Raw genomic sequence first — 17572 nt, 5'->3', positions numbered from 1 at the left:
AATCTGAAGAGCAGCGCCCCCTTGTGGTCAAATGGTGTTACTACATGGCATACCAGATCAGCTTTGAAGAAGCTCCTGTGAAATACAGTTTTTATTTTCCACTAATGAGCTGAGACATCAAGACTGTTGTTGTTATGTGAAACAAATATATTTTAAATATCACAGAGAAATTGGAAATTATTTTAAGTAAAAAGTGCATCCTCAAGTAGGTCTGGATCACTTCATTGTAGGTCACTATGTACTGTTACTTTTTTTTGTAAACCATTTCAGAGCAGGGAACGTTTTCTGTTTTACTTTATTCTTTACATTTTGACTTAATATACAACATTGGACATTTTAATAAAAATTATAATATCAAATTTCCTCCTCTGATGTATTTATTATGTCTGATACAAAGTTTGACTTCTTTCAATTGTTTTCTACTTAAAAAGAATTTTAACACTTGAAACTTACAGTAAGAAAATCTAAATGTAACAATAGTAGTAATAATACTTTTAATATTTGAATCAGTCATCTCAAAGATTAAAAAGAGAAAGAATATGCTTCAGTTAATGCTGCACATGTTACTGATAAACTTTTACTGTCATGCTTTTAAAGAATTTAACAGAGTTTTCATTTGTTCAATAAGATGTAAGTAACTTTATCTGGAGAAGTTTCTTGTTTACAGCTGAGAAAACAAAAAGTCAGCCAGTCATTTTTATCAATCATCTATTTATTTATTCATTGTGAATATTCATACAAAAAGCAGATTTTCTCAGGAAAAAGTGATGTCTCATAAACAGGAAGTGGTGTAAATTAACTTTACATTCAATACAGTTAATTCCACTTAGCCCCGCCCCCTCTTCCTCCTGGACCAATGGCAGGGAGGCGAGGGAGGTGAAACCTGCGATCCTATTGGTGCATTCTGGACTTCATAAATCTATTTTTAATATTACAAATATATAAATGCTCTACCCAGTGATAACAGTGATATGGTGTCAGGTCTACTTCAGGTCACAATAATAATACTTCACTGTCTTCAAAGACAGGCGCACACACACACACACACAAACATCCATTCACACAAACACACACACACTAAATATATAATAAATTCAGCATCACGTGCCGACTAAAAACTACAACTCTCACGTTTTCATCACCCTGCTCAGGGTTCAAAGGTCAATTCTACTCAGATGTGATCAGACAGGACAGAAAGAGTCAGCTGACAAGATCGTCTGTCGTACGTCAGTCAGGAAAAACAGGAAATATCAAGTGCTGTGTCCTTTATTTATAGTGTTTATTGCAATTCAACATATTCACACGGCGGCCATTTTCTTCTGACGTCACGCTCAGAGCGGGAAGATCAAATACTTTCAAACAGATAACATCTTACTGCTTTGATTTAGGTTTAAGGTGTGTAACTGTACAGTATCTGGTAAACTGTAGTTTCACTTCTTCCTGATTAATAAGAAAGTAATAAAAAACAATGGATAGAGAAAATCCGGGAATTTTCAGGGAAAAACAACAAATTGATAACCTATTAGATATTGTAAAATAACAGCTAACATTAGCATTCAACCACATTCAAGTTAACATGACCTTTAACACTATTAAACAGTAATGTTAGCTAGAAAGTGGGTGAAAGCTAACATTAGCTTTAATCTAACAGTAGCTAACAGGCTATAAAACAGGATTTTTTATCCAAGTGGACATAGCCACAGTGATGTCACTGCTTCATTTGAAGCCTTGAATTCAGCATTTTCACTTGTCATGTTGTTTTTTAGAGAAAAAAGTGACTATTTTTGATAAGAGGGTGGAGCTAGAGTGGAACAAGACCAAACGCAAAGTCCAATGCTAATTTATTAGCTGGCTAATAAGCTAGTTAACCAACATGCAGAATAAGATTCTATTTGTGGTGGAAGGAGACTCCAGTTGTTTATGCATGAATAAATTCCCAAAAGGCAGCAACAACACAAACACAGCCCAGAGGTTACGTTCAGTGACTGAATTAGCTGAGGGGACACCTAGCAGACAGCTAGCATCTCCCACCTGTCACTCAAAGAGGCCACGCCCCTAAGCCTAAATATAAATTAAACAGGTTATATAAAAAAACGACCCTCTGTGTAGTTGAGCTATAGAGACTAAATGTTTTTGTACCAGGCTGTAAACATGTTTATTTCTGCTGTTGGACATTTTAACATGGGGCTCTATGGGGACTGACTCACTGCTGGAGACAGCCTCAAGTGGACACTCGAGGAACTGCAGCTTGTGACACTTTGGAATTGGCTTCATAGTTCAAACCTAGAAGTTGCGTGGTGTCAGAGGAAAATGGCCGCCTTGTGAATATGGTAAATAGTGTACATTTAACAGGAAAGTCAGTCATGTCAGTCAGTCAGGGTTCAGAAGGCTGCAGCTTCAGGCCATAAATCACGTTACTCCCCAGTTCAGAGGAAAGTCAGCATCTAATGCACTGTTTCTGTACGCACAGAATGCGTGTGTGTTCTTCGTAGCAGTAAATACGGTGGCTCAGAGTGGATTCAATGTGTGTTTGTGTGTGAGATTTTCACTTTTACTCCTCAACAGGGGCAGCGATTCTGTGCTCGGGAGCCACGCCAAGCCAACGCCGAGCCACAGTTACTAAAAAAAAATTAAGAATACAAAATCAAATGTTTACACTGATTCTCAGCACTGCAACACGTTAAAAATAATTTAAATATTTTTAATCATAACGGTTGAAATGATCACAGGATAAGGTAAAAGGATGCTTAGTGAACAAGGCCCAGCATTTGTGAGAAAGAGAGAAGAAAAACAGACAAAAAAATAAGGAAATAAAAAAATTCCAGGTCCATGTTTTGGTCGCACTAAGAGATGCGAAGATGAGAGAGAGACCAGAGTCTGCATGGAAACATTGTGAACCAGTAAGGCGTCATCAGAGACCAGTTAGTTAAGGGTTTCCTCCCTCTCATTAACAGTGCCACCAGGTCAGTACTTCTAGAGGAGGCTGACTGCGGTACAACAGAGTATCAGGGTCAATGTTACACAAGAAGAAATTGAGAGAATTAAGTTTGACTTAGAGGAAAAGTCAAAGTATTATAATATAATGAGTTGTTCTTACAAAATAAAAGCCTTGTTTTAATGAGATAAAGTTTAAATTTAAGTTGGAATTTTCAGAATAAAGGCACAGTGTTATTAGAGTTGTTTTGATATTATAGGATAAAGTGTGTAAAGTTAAAGTAAAGAATAAAAAAAATAGTACTACCAGAAGAAAGTTGTAATTTCAAAATAAGAGTCTAAATAATAAGAATGAAGCCATTTGATGTGTTAAGGCGGAAATTTCCAGATAAAGTCATGGAACAGAAGTTGGAGGATGAGGTTGATAACTTTGACAAAGGAAAAGTCAGAGCATAAAAGTATTGATTAAATACTGTATGAAGATTTTGAGTACAAAATAATACATATAAATAAAGATAAAGTCTCATCGTATTTTGAGAAGAGGTCATGATATGATGCTTCACAGTGCATTCTTAACAAGAAGGTGGTTATTTAGACGACATAATGTTCTAAATAAACTGATTAAATGTCGTCAGTCATAGATTCACACAAAAAGTCCTAATATAAAGGGATAATGCGCAATTTAGTGTCAAAATGTATTAGTATTAAGTTGTAAAATTGTGAAATTTCTACTTTAATAGTCAGAGATAATTAACAATATGTTCTTAGTTAAAGGTTCACCAATATGTACTTTAAAGGGGAACTACTTCATTTTTAAACCTGAGTCCGATTTCTACGACAGCGTTTCAGGGCTGTTGTAGAAAAAACTATGAAAATAAAATGAAGGAGAAGAGAAATATACCGAGAAAAAACAGGAAGATTCCGAGATTAAAGCCGTAAATTTGACAGAAAACAAACTCGGATATCGCTGAGATTAAAGTGGTACATTTGTGACAAAATAAATGCAAATTTGTGAGATTATAAAGTCACAAATTTTTACAAGAAACAAAAACTAGTAAAATCGTGTTTACAGGAACCTTTTCGTGCCGCGACCCCCCCAAAAAAGCAGGTTGTGGTTCAGGGCCCCCCTCCCTCTCGATTCACCTGTCTCTCTCCTGTGCCCTGTTGGCTCTGCTGCTCACACAGGCGTGCGTGGCACGGAGCTCGGAGCAGATTCAGCCTCTCTGCACACAAGAAGCAGACTGCATAGAGGAAAAGACTCTGCTGCAGAAACACACGTTTCTCTGCTCCCCGTTTGCCCCAAGGGGTTACCATCACACATGACAGTTACCCTATGCACTCATCATAACGGATACTAACAGGGAACAGAAAATACACAAAACTACTTTAAATCAGTGGTTTCAGTTGTTTTGTTTAACAACAAACAACCACCCCGAGGTTGTGGCTGACCACTATAAGTGTGCTTGGGTGGGCGTCCAGAGAGGATTCATGCGCAAATTTATGACTTATTAATCTCACAAATTTGACAGTTTTTTCTGGCAAATTTACGACTTTAATCTTAGAATTTTCTAGTGTTTTCTCAGAATATTCTTCTTCTCCTCCGGCTCTGTTTTCTTTTTCTTTTTTTTTTCCAATGGCCCTAATTGGCGGTCGTAAATTCACAGATTTTAGGACACTGAAACTAACTAAAGCATCAAAATGCATGATTCACACATGTGGACGTGTTTGAGGCAGCAGCTGGAGCATTAATAGCATACGTTTATGGCATAGAAGAAGAATAAAGACCAGTTTTAAGGTGTTGAAGTGATTTAAAGGCAGCCAAAATGAACTGTCACAGTACTGTGCTGAGCATGGAGTGAAAATGCGGTAACTGAGCTCAGACAATAATGCCTTTGAACTACAGTCCAAGTCCATGCATGCCGTCTAATCTGCACAATGACAGCATTTTGTTCTTAAGATAACCACTCTTCCCAGTAATTATTTGATGTTTAAGTAAAAAATAATGTTTCAACATTATTCAACTCTATTTTCCTCGCATTATCTTAAGTGTATTTATGATAAAGAAAATGCACTTATATCAGAATGAATGACATGTTTATCTTGTGTTTGTATTTGTACTCTTAATATCTCTCAGCAGTGACCCTAATACTCCGTCGTACTTCTCTCAGCATGTCAGGTTCCAGTTTGTTAAATCTCTAGAAACGTGCTCTCCATCGTCTACTCTATGACCGATGTGTGATCGTGTGTGATCGTGTGTGTTCAGCGCAGCCAGGAGCAAGGCACCCACTGCGGCTCAGTGTCCAGTTTGTTGATGAGTCGTAGCAGCTCGTTGAAGGCTTTGTCCAGGTCCGTGTTCACGATGACGGCGTCAAACAGGTGACCGCAGCTCTGCTCCATCTCCCGGGCCTTCTCGATGATGTCGCGCAGCTCCTCGGGCTGTAACACACACACACACACACACATACACACACACACATTATTGAGGCAAACATTTAGAGATGTCAACAACTGTATTTATCTTTGGCCGAGTGTAAACAGACCTTGGGGTTCTTGTTGTCCTTAGCCAACAGAGCTCGGAGTCTCTCCTGGGAGGGCGGAGCGATGAAGATGATGTAAGGCTTCAGGTCTGAGCTCCTCAGCACCTTCAGAGCCTGTAGACACACACACACACACACACACACACACACACACACACACACACACTACTTTAGAAATAACCTTTATGTTTTGTAGTGGAAAGATTCTGTCCATGTGTGTGTGTGTGTGTGTGTGTGTGTGTGTGTGTGTGTGTGTGTGTTTGTGTGTGTGTGTGTGTACTGACCTGAGTGTGCAGACAGAGCACACAGATTTTTCCAGTGTTGATGACCTGTCTCACTGAGTCTGTACTCGTCCCGTACAGGTTCTTCTCGAACTCACCGGACTCGATCAGCTTTCCTGGGATAAACATGCACAGAGAATTTGTCACATCTGGTTTAAATGGTCTAAATGGTGCCAGATCCAAGATGTCTGTGTAAAGCCTGCGCTCCTGTCGGGGTGAGCTGATGTGTGAACACAGCAGGTAACAACATTCAGGGCAACATTTCTCTGCTTAATACTTTTTACTGCTCGCCTCAGTAGCCAGTATTTTTTTACTATTGTGTTTGTATTATGGAAACATCCTTAAACATGTAGTGATATTAATCTAGAAACAGTCGCCATTATGGAGGACTCATCCTCCTCCTACACGCTTTACCCCCCCACCTAAACCAAACTGAATATTTCCAGAAGTGAGAGCGTGTCCGACACTGATGACCTCCAGCTGTGGACCCGACTGTCTGGAAATTGACCGGAGTAACTTGATTGTTGCTAACGCTTCATCACGGACATGCACCGTCATGGTCGCCATTGCAGCCGCCACTCTCACAACAATCAAGGTTACCGTAGGCTGCTATCTACCGCTGGCTACCGCACCGGTAGCTAGCAGGACTGTAAACTCGACATGGTGAAAACAGATGGAAGGCTGTAACTTGTTTGTTTTGAATGTGTTTCAAATTAAAATAAATTGAAATAGTGTTGAAATAACTTGTAAACACGTTTTTATTAATAAATAGCTGTAGAAAACCTTTTTCCCTCAGGGACACCCCCCAAAACAGACTTCGTCTTATGTTCTGGATTTTACAATAAACCTCTGAAAACTCACACTCACTTTAGTTAAAAGTTTATGAAGCAGTCACAATTATTGTTCAAATGAATGCCCTGCTCTGTTGGTATCCACAACGTCTCAAGTGGAAATCTCCCTAAATGATTCGAGTTCACAAACCGGGGGGGGTTTAAAAGTAAGAGTGAGACAAATGTTTGTGTTCCCGCAGACTCATCTTTTCCCTCTTTCATTAAAGTCTTTGCATTTCCTTCATTATGTTACCGCTAGCTAGCATAGCTTTTGGTGTCCATGTTGCAGTTAAGTAGCAGCACTGTTTTTAGGACTTGAAAACAAAGCACGTCATGTACAGAACTTTCCCTCTCCTAACTACCCAGAAGAAGGCAGAAATATTCTGTAACGTGGGTTTTTTTGTTTTGTTTTCACTTTAATTTTTCAAAATTATTTTCATGCATGCAGCTAAGTTGCTTCTAGATTTACAGTTTATACTACAGAAGACAAAATTAATGAAGGAACCTAAAAACACAGAAAAAAAACAAAAACAATATACACAAAAAAAACAAAAGTACAACTTAATAAAACATGAATAAAAAAAAACAACTTATAGCAACCAATGTTTTTCAACTACATCTATTCACCTGTAAATTTGGGCTCCATAAGTAACATAGAAATACTTAAGGTTTAAATCTATGGGGAATTATATTTTCTGGTACTTAAATAACATAAAAAGTTAAAGTTTCACATGTGTAAGAGTTTTCAGTAACATCTCACCTGCTGCCAGCTCTGCCTCAAACGACTGACGCGACACAAAGTGATAATCTCGACCGCTCAGCTCGCCGTCTCGACGATTCCGTGTGGTGTCTACAACAAACACACACGGGCAAAGGTTACTACACCCACCGAGACACAGGAGCAGGTGTACAATGTGTAAGGTGTGTAAGTCTCACGAGGTACGGCTCCAGCGAACCGCTCTGGTTGGTTGTTGAGGAGTCTCTGTCTGAGCTCCGTCTGCCCGCAGCTGGTCGGACCAATCAGAGCGATCGGTCGCTTTCTATTGGCCGGCTGGTGGTACAGAGCCATCTCCTCGTAGGTGAGAACCTCCTCGTTATCAACATCTGAGCCAACGAAGAGAAACAACCGAATGAAACAGTTACAACAGAAAGACAGATAGAAAGAAAAAGTTGTATATTATTAAACATGCTGTGTCCTCTGTAATTATCATGTTTTAATCAGGCCAGACTATTGACGGTAGATTCTTCACTTCCTGCAGAAACATCTTAATCCAGAGTAGCAGGATGAAGCAGTGTTTATGAATATGAGAGTTACAGAAAGATAATCGGGTCGTACCGTCGTTCCTGTGAGCGTTGAACAGCAGCTTCTTCCTCTTCCTCTTGTTCTTCTTCGCACACCACAGCTTCCCTGTGAACAAGCAGGTAACACACAGTTGAGTATTTTACCCAGATGATGGCGCTATAATCTAGCTAAAGCTTCATCACAGCTGAGCTCAACGACCGCTCCGGCAGCTAGCAGGATAGTAAACTCGACATGGTGAAAACAGATTGTAGGCTGTAACTTGTGTGTGTTTTGAATGTTTACTTGTATATGTATAAAAAATAGCTCAAGAAAACCTTTTTCCTGCTGCCAAAAACCAAAGCACCCTCGATTCACCTCGCACAAGCAACATATCTGTCATACACGAGCGTCACCAGGCTGTGTCACACTCTACTACTGCTCCTTTATCGCACAGTTAAATACATGCAACATATGTTTTGCAATGCACAGCCATGTAGCCTATTTCATAAACTGTGCAGAAAAGCACATGAGAAATGGTTGGAATTTATGCATGTTTAAAGATATAATCTTGAACATTTCAGTTTCGTGCTCTTAAGCACCCTCTACTGGTGAAAAGTGGTCATTTTGGGAGCATACGTCCCAATTTAACCAGACGTCTACGGCTGGCTCCCTTTGTCATGCTTCTAACTGTTGATTTTCCTCGCTTTGTAGACTGGCTTAATCTAAGCATCGAGTTTGTTTCTTCTTCTTTGGATTTTCACTTCTTGTTGAAGTTGTATCTGTAGTCATCCATCTTTTCTTTGTTTGTTCAGCCATAGCAGATTACTGTTTACTCGCAACACTTGCAGAGAGCGGAAAAGCAGCCGCTTAGCTCCGCCTACCCTCTCTGGCAGACCAACCACTGCTGGCTGATGGAAAACGCGTCACTAACTGGACGACGCTTGGGATTTTTCCCGCAAACGTCGCTACAGACACCCAGTCCATAATAATACTATATACTGCAAATGCAAAGGCTTTCATCAGTGGGCCATCGGCTCAATCACTATTGTGTTACCTCATTCGGCGATAGATGGTGACTTAACAGACATTTATTTACATGAAAATATTCGAGATTATAACTTTAATGGTGGAAAAATACACTTAAGTGGGCTAACACGTTTAATGTAAGTTAGTAGAGCTGCATGATATTGGAAAAACTTTCTGTTCTGCAATATTTATTGCAAATATATAAATAAAGGAAATTGTACCAGATAAATGTAGTTTGTTTTTATGTATAAAATGAACTATCATACTTTTTATTATTTGGGAATTTGGGTCAGTTTTTTCAAACAAAATACTCCTCCTACTTTTACCTCACTTGTTTCAGAGACTCTGACACCTGCATGAAAAAGTAGAGCGAGTTCAGGTGGAGCGACACGTTTCCTGATCATAATATAAAAAGCCTCGATCATCCCATCGTCATGATCCGTGACGGCAGCAGCGTTGCGTGCTTGTTTACAGTTTACAGGCAGGTGACACACAGACTGCAGCTCAGCGGTCAGTTCACTCTGTGCTCTGGTGAAGCGCTGCACTAATGTGATATCAGACGGACTTTTGTTGTAGATTAGTGATGGAAAACAAGAAAATGGCGAGTACTCCCTCTGCACCGAGCAACAATAAAGCAGCAGCTTCACTTAATTTGCACATGAAGGATAAACGACTCATCGTGCAGCCATACTATAGTCCAATATTTATACTTTAAACAATGTTCAGTACATGTCATAATAAAACTAGTTACACAAAGTCATCAGACCACAGTGTAGAGAGCAGAGGGACTGACCAGACTTCTCAGGCTCTTTGTCTTCTTCTATCGTCTGTTTCATGGCTTCTCTCTGCTGCTGGAAACTTTTCCCTGTTGAAAACAAGAGTTTAACTAATCAGTCTTCAAATACTGCAACAAAAAAACATCCCAAACAAAACAAAAAAAGATCTCATCCAGAGGCTGACAGACAGCAGTACCTGGTACCAGTCCAGCGAGCGGCTGGTTGTCCTCGTCTCCGTCCCTGTAAGCCTGCCACCAGTTGGGGTCTGACTGGCTGATGATATGGAGGATGTCTCCTTTCTGGAAGGACAGGCCGAGCTCTCTGCACGGCACGTACGGGTCGTCTGACGGGTCGTAGTCGAAATGTGCCTTAACATGGACCTGGAGGAAAGAAAGAAGAGGAACAGAAATGACATGGAGGAAGAAACAAAGACTTTTGTCCGTCAAACATATTTTAAATCCACGAAACGTCAGATGTTTACGACTCAGAACTCACCACATTCTCTTTGACGGGAGGAGGTTTGCCCTGAGTGCTGGGAATAAGCACAAAGGTCAGGAGGCCGTGCATGTCCGCCTGAAACACACACAGACACAAAGGGAGAGAAAGAGAGGACTTGTTATCAGCTTCATCGCCTGGACTGTGAGTGACTAAGGGGAAATATTGTACAAAATCTGAAAACAAATCAGTGACATGGAGGTGAAGTGCAGATTTTAGACAGTAAAGGTTAATGTATGATTCAGAAAGGATACACACTTACTAACTGCAATATAATTAGTGGAATTGTAGTCCTAAATGATTACACTAGTGTTGGTATTCATCACAACATTGCATAACTATGTTGACTTTGTGCAGGTGTGTGTACTTACAAGAATATCAAAGACCTGGTTGACGTCTTTCCCTCTGATCTCTATCCCATTGATCTCCAGTATTTCGTCTCCCTCTGATAAAAGGCCGCTCCGCTCCGCCGCTCCACCTCGAACAATTCGACTGATCACCACACTCTCCATCTCGTTACGGACTGTCGCCCCCTGCAGGACACACACAGAAAGGCAGTGGAATGATGGAGAAACAACACTTTTTTTTGTACAGTGTATTATCTGGAATATATTGGCTAGGGGTATACTGGTATGTGTATTCATCCTAAGTCTAATCAGAGCATTCAGTTTAGTTTGCAACTGCTTCGGTTTGTACGCCCCTTGACCAAAAAAGCCGAAGTGGAACAGTGTTTCTATAAGGGTAAGCACTTGAAAAGTGTTAGTACGACACCAGTTGTTGTCCATCAGCTGCAGCTTGCTAGCACACATTATTTTTTAAAACTTTAAAAAAAAAAATTTTAACAAACAAAACCGACAAAACTAAGGATGACAAAGGTCGTGACAAGTTTGATCTCGTATGACATTGTACAAACATTTTAGGAGAAACAAAAGAAGAAGAAGAAGAAGAAGAAGAAGAAGGGTTACACGGTAGACTTTAACATTTGCAACTCAATAAAATAGCTCTTTTACACTGCCAGTTCAAGGTGGGATTATTACGCCTCTGTTACCGTTCCGTCTTCTAAGTAAAACGCACAGAGGCGTAATGGTGGGGCGAAGTCGTTCCGCATCGAAGGTAGTAAAAGAGGCGTAACAGAGGTGAAACGACGTCAGTGTAAACAGCGGAGCCAACAGGGCGGAACAGTGCAGTGTGTGTGTGTTTGAAGCACACGCTGTTTGTTTAAACCTTGCGCATGTTTTGCTTCTGCAACGCCGGAACGCTGCATAAAAACCAAACGGCAACCTCCGGTGTTGAGAAATGAAGCCAATGCGGAAGTGCAAAAAACTGCAGTTCCTCGAGTGGCCACTTGAGGCTCCAGAAAACAAGAAATAACATTACAGCAGGTGGGAAAATGCCAATTTTTACAGCAGAAATAAACATGTTTACAGCCTGGTTCAAAAATCGGTTTTATTATAAATAGCTATATCATAATAACATATCATAATAGCTATGGCCGTGCAAAAGTCTGAGCTCCAGCTTTTCGGTGAGTTAAATGTCAGTATAACTGTATAGAAAATATTTTAGCACAAAGTAGCAGGTATACTGTGCTCACTTTAGCTGCTTGTTAGCCTGTTCAGTGTTTATCAAACATTTATGTAATCGTTGACCAAACAGGAGTCAGGAGTTGTTGGCTTTTCCCCGGAGAGATTACAGCGGACCGTAGTGATGAAGAGACCGGTTATTTTCGTTTCCCGTTACGTGTCGGCTTTAGCTCGTTCGCGATAAGACAGATACTGAACTGTGGATTTTCATAGTGTACCGTTGTAGATTCTAATTCATAAAATATAATTTTACAGATACATTAAAGATGCACTTATCGTTTAAGATGCTTAACACGGAGCAAAATCAGACAATAGATTATATTTAAAGAGACTTTTCGGTGTCTTCTCCCAAATATCTGTAAGTTTAAAGTCTCCATCTAATCTAATCTGACTGCTGGAGGAAACTGGAGCACCTGAGTGTGAGTGTGTGTGTGTGTGTGTGTGTGTGTGTGTGTGTGTGTGTGTGTGTGTGTGTGTGTGAGTCTTACCAGTGGTATGTCCTGGGCCTTCTCTATGCGAACTATCTTGACAGTCTCTCCTCCCCACTGGGTCAGAGTTTCTCCCTGGGTGGGCAGCGGCTCGGGCTGCATCTCCCTCTCTGCTATGCTGTCATGGGCCAGGAGCAAGGACTGCAACACACACACACACATAACAGACCATCACTACAGGGTTTCTTTGTTTATTTATCTCGACAGCTCGGTGTGTGTGTGTGTGTCTCTACCTGGATTTGTGTGTCTGACAGCAGGCTCTGGAGTTCGAGTCCCTCTTTGTTCTGAGCAGGCTGGATGAGATTCCTGACCTGAAAGCATCGACATAAACATCATCAGCATCATCACGATCACAAGAAATTACCCTTTATACCGGGGAAGCTGGAAAATACACGACACGTTTAAGATCTTAGTCGCATTAAACTGTCTTTAGGAAAGTCCAGATTTAGAGTTATCAGAGAAACGTGCTGAGCTAGCATAAACAGCAGCTCGGCTCCCTGCTAGTAAATCTGCTTTGTTCAGAGGTTTTAATCACTGAGTCTGTTTGTTTTGGAGACGAGGAGAAATCAGTGGACAGTTCTGCTCGTGGTAAATATCTTGTGCACGATGAACCTGGAAGGAAACTTTAGCACAAAGGAAGAAGCTATGCTAATGTTAGCCACAGCTCGGCAGGTCCTGTGTCAACCGAAGAGTCTTTACCTGTATTTAAATAATTGTATTTAAATAACCTGTCCTTAATCTGTCTTGATTGAGAGATAGAGACAGTGGATAGTGTGAGAAACGGGGGAGGAGAGAATGGGGGATGACACAACAAAGCCTCCATGGATCGGACTTGTTTGTCCAGCACATCCCACAGGTGCTTGAGTGGATTGAGATCTGGAGGCCAAGTCAACACCTTGAACTCGTTGTTCCTCAAACCATTCCTGAACCATGTCTGCAGTGAGACAGGGCGCATCATCCTGCTGAGAGAGGCCACTGCCATTAGGGAATACTGTTTCCATGAAGGGGTGGACTTGGTCTGCAGCAATGTTCAGGTAGGTGGTACGTGTCACAGTAACATCCACATGAACGGCAGGACCCAAGGTTTCCCAGCAGAACATCGCCTCCGCCGGCTCGCCTTCTTCCCATAATGCATCCTGGTGCCATGTCCTCCCAAGGTCAGCGACACACACACACCCGGCCATCCACATGATGTAAAAGAAAAACGTGATTCATCAGACCAGGCCGTCTTCTTCCATCGCTCCGTGGGTCCAGTTCTGATGCTCACGTGCCCATTGTAGGCGCTTTCAGTGGTGGACAGGGGTCAGCATGGGCACCCTGACCGGTTTGAGGCTACCCAGCCTCATACACAACAAACTGTTCTGTGTGTGTGTTCTGACACCTTTCTATCAGAACCAGCTTTAACTCTTTCAGCAGTTTGAGCTTCAGTAGCTCTTCTGTTGGATCGGACCACACGGGCCAGCCTTCACTTCCCACGCACATCAGTGAGCCTCGGCCGCCCTTGACCCTGTCGCAGGTTCACCAGTTTTCCTTCCTTGGACCACTTCTGGTCGGTCACACCCCACAAGAGCTGCAGGTTTGGAGATGCTCTGAGCCTGGTTTTATATTATCTAAAGCTAAAAGGAGACAAACTCCTGTTACTGTCTTAATTTCTATCATTTGTTTTCCACTTCATAAACAGAGACAAAGGAGCGTGTTTCTGTGAGGGCAGTATGAACCAAAACTTTCCCTCTCTGGAGCCAAACGCAGGGCAGGGGGCGGCGAGGCCAACGCGGAGCAGAAATAATGTGCTGCTCTTTAATGAGATTCCACTGAAATGAGCCATGAATAGCTCTGACAGCTCGCCAGCTCAACACAGCGCTGATTGTACCAGAGTCCTGGATGTTAGCTCAAACTGAGCTGGTTAGCTTCAACACGAGTTTACAGAGAGAGTGGATCTACTTTATAACAGGTTTTCTTCTTAAACATTTAAGTACAAAAGAGTTAGCTGACAGGGATGCTTCCAGCCTCCTTATTACACACTCGCTGACCTCGTCTGTCTGTGTGTGTGTGTGTGTTTTGATTCTGTCAGATGAACATGATGCAACAAGGAATAACACTGAAATAAAACGTGTGTTACCTCCATGGCCAGCTGAAGCGCCTGCTGTGTGTGTGGGTATGGAGGAGAGGGTCGGTGCATGCTGGTGGCCACCGCATTATGGATCTTCAGCGCTGACTGGAAATCAGACTGAAGAGGGAGAAAGACACCAACATGATCTGTTAGAGCACAACTGGGACATTAAAAACAGGCGTATAATTGTGTCCAACACGATTCATGCAAGCTTTTCCATTTGCTTTCTTTCCCCATTTGTCTGGGTCGTTCTCTTTGTTATGAATATTTACCGCTCTCTTGGAAAGAACAGCACAGTTAGGACGAGCATTGATAACTTACCATTCATGACTGAACAAAGAAATGCTGCAGCCTCACTGATAATCAAACTGAAACTTTTCAATAGCTGTTTTGGACACAACAGAGGGAGTTTAAATCAGTAAGAATCAGAATAAAACATGCACAAGTCATTTGTGCATGATAAGAAGAGCCTCCTGTCAGTGGATTGTTTATTGTCTATGATCTTAAAGGGACTCCCTTAAAACGTGTATTTTAACTGGACGGGTGCTGCATTTGCTGAGATAGCAGCGAGCCCAGGAGACTGCCGACAAAACTACAATGCAATTTTATCCCAAACTAAAATCCTCTCCAACGGGGTTTGGAGCTTAAACTGCAAACTACTTGTTAAGGTTGAGGAAAAGATCATGTCGTCAGCTTATAGAACAGATTGCAGCACAACGCAGAATAAGGGATGGGCATTTCAAGCAGAAGACACCCTCGTGCACGCAAACACACGATGACATGTGGAGAGAGAGAGAGACCCATTTAATTTTTCACAACTCTGTTGGTTATATTTCGCTCTCAAATGACTGCATAGCTGTTGTCGACTGTGATGTCATCATGTGCTTTCTACTGTTATCCTGGAGGTGTGTCTTTGCAGATCACTAATCAGAGAAACTCAGCTCACCTGGGCCCGGTGTGCTGAGGTGACTTAAGCTCCAGCAGGAAGCCTTTCTTTCTCTTCTCTGGCTCTCTCCACAGGCACACGCGTTTGGTGATGTTGGTTTGCGTTTGCCTTTTGCTTTGTTTGCGTTATACAACACTTGTCCACATACAAATTTTCACACCTCATATTGCAAATATCTAATTTGGCCTAAGTTGATTTAATCTGTTAAATAAAGCTTTTATGTTGGACATTTAATTTGGTTTGATTTGAATGAATAATTATTTGTTTACATGTTTGGCATGGTGTGGTCTCCCTCCTTTGTTGTGACTTCTGAGCCGGGTTTGTTTGCACACAGAACTCACTGACGGCTGCAGAAGTCTCTGCATTTTTCTCCGCTTCTGAATCTCACAGTGCCACACCTTTTTTTACCGGCACCTGGTACTTATGCTTTCTTCTTCTTTTGTTATTTAACAGCGGTTAGCAAACAGCTTTCACTTGCCCTCCAGCCACTGTCTGACAGCAGTACTGCATTTCAATCAGGCGCCTGTAAAAATATATTTTTAAGATGAGATAATAGTCACTTGACGCTTGATTTTTAAAAAAAATAAATGAATGACTATTCGAATATTCGAGAATCATAACCCATCCCTAATCAGAATACAAACCATATGGGCAGGTTTATGTGCCTGGGCAGCTACATGTTACTATATTTAAGCTGAAGAATAGTCACGTTTGTTAATTACAATAAAAAAGGTCTTTGCACATCGATGCAGGTTAAATCTTGGAGCTAAGGCAAAGATGAGGTAAATAAACAACTAGGTTATTAAAAATTATGACACCGGCCAAAACAAGCTGATGGGAACGTGCGTAAGAAACACAAAGCACTGTCACGTAGGAGTATACTCTCCCTCTGTGTCAACAACTTCAGCTCACGTCCGTCTAAACTCGTCATTACTGTGTTCAATCTCGGCAGGTTAAACATCACTTCTGTCCCCACATGCTCGTCACGATCATTTACGCTGTTTCAGAGCAGCCCAACACACAATTAAGTTGTTTCTGCTGTCAGACAAATGAACAAACATCATATAAAGAGATTGGATCTGAGCTCATAAATGCTGCCTGTAGACCGATACAGTAAATCCTGCTCTGCTGCTCTGAGACGATGCTGGTTCATGTTCACAAAGTGTCAGACAAACAGGCACCTGTACTGACAGATCAGCTGAAGAGTATGACCGTTTACTCAGGCTTGGTTAACAAAACAAATGCCATAAATGTTTCAAATGATAGTTTAGTTGATTAATTATTGCAGCTCTGCAAAAATTACTTCTTAAAATGAGCACAAAGACAGTTACAGGCAACACAAAGATGGCGTCTTTACTGTTCTTATCAGGGCTGGGCGACAGACACATCTTGATACAGGATCGTGATCATGTATGTCATTAACGATGATAAACTTTGGACATTTATAACCTGATATGGATGGATCGAACAGCAGAAACGAGTGGGACAAAAGCTGCAGTTTTTAGCTTGCTTGTCAAAGTACCCGCTAATCTGCGTTTGCAAAAAAAGCGTCGGAGCTACTGGCGGGGGAAGTGGATGTTTTTTGGACAAATTAAAAAAATAACAGCAACCAAGGGCCAAAAAAGAGCCTCTGATTTATAACATGAATCAGTTTTTTTCTCTTTACTCTACAGCCTTACAAATGTGTGACTTTAGTACATGATAAAAAAAACGACATTCTCTGAACCTCTGAAGAGTATCCTGAAAACGATGGAAACCTGAAGAAACTAAACTTGCAGCATCACTGAATTATATATTTTTTAATGTAACGCCTTCTACACAGTATCCTGGAGGGGGGAATTCACTATAGGACAGGGCAGCTTTTGCCCTCTAAACCTGTGCAAAAGGCCCAAAAAGACTCTAATTCTGGAAGAACATCCAGAGGGTTAAATGCACCCCAAAGTGCGCTGCAGAGGTAACAGCGTCTCTGTGCTCCGGAGCCGTTTGCGCGTAATTTAATGAGTCATTATGCAAACATTCAGGGCAAATTATGCCCCTTTCTGTCAAAATGAACCTCATTGCAAAAAGTTTCTAATCCACAAACTCCAGCACTAACAGCACCGCGCAGTTAGAAAGAATGTTTTACCATCTGCAGAGAGCTGGTGGGAACTGCAGCACAGGATTATAAGGGCTGTCACGCTCTGAGTTTACACTGATCATGACGACAATTCCACCTTTGTGTGACCAAAGAAACAAAAATGTCTGTAAATTCAGTCAGTAAATAATATCTTGTCGATAGTACGAAGCG

The 17572-nt window shown here is 41.4% G+C and overlaps 1 protein-coding gene across 1 annotated transcript in view; it reads right to left on the bottom strand.

The window, feature by feature from the left end:
- Nucleotides 1-717: 717 nt before the first annotated feature.
- The window catches only part of pals1a (protein associated with LIN7 1, MAGUK p55 family member a), a 35041-nt gene continuing 18186 nt past the window's right edge, over nt 718-17572 (bottom strand). Inside the window, exons 5-17 of the mRNA XM_069662169.1 lie at nt 14349-14456; nt 12463-12540; nt 12230-12370; nt 10533-10694; nt 10162-10239; nt 9863-10046; nt 9684-9755; nt 7919-7990; nt 7519-7686; nt 7343-7432; nt 5756-5868; nt 5475-5585; nt 718-5370 (exon numbers count right to left, since the gene is read on the bottom strand). Of these exons, the coding sequence (XP_069518270.1) occupies nt 5194-5370; nt 5475-5585; nt 5756-5868; nt 7343-7432; nt 7519-7686; nt 7919-7990; nt 9684-9755; nt 9863-10046; nt 10162-10239; nt 10533-10694; nt 12230-12370; nt 12463-12540; nt 14349-14456 (1554 nt within the window). The 3' untranslated portion in view covers nt 718-5193. The remainder of the gene's footprint in view (nt 5371-5474; nt 5586-5755; nt 5869-7342; nt 7433-7518; nt 7687-7918; nt 7991-9683; nt 9756-9862; nt 10047-10161; nt 10240-10532; nt 10695-12229; nt 12371-12462; nt 12541-14348; nt 14457-17572) is intronic.

This window comes from Semicossyphus pulcher, unplaced genomic scaffold (genome assembly GCF_022749685.1).
Source record: "Semicossyphus pulcher isolate SPU_LCO1_2020_fin unplaced genomic scaffold, fSemPul1.0.p SCAF_14, whole genome shotgun sequence".
Classification (NCBI taxonomy): Eukaryota; Metazoa; Chordata; class Actinopteri; order Labriformes; family Labridae; genus Semicossyphus; species Semicossyphus pulcher.
The sequence above is the reverse complement of the archived record's forward strand: the minus strand, read 5'-3'. Positions and strand labels throughout refer to the sequence as shown.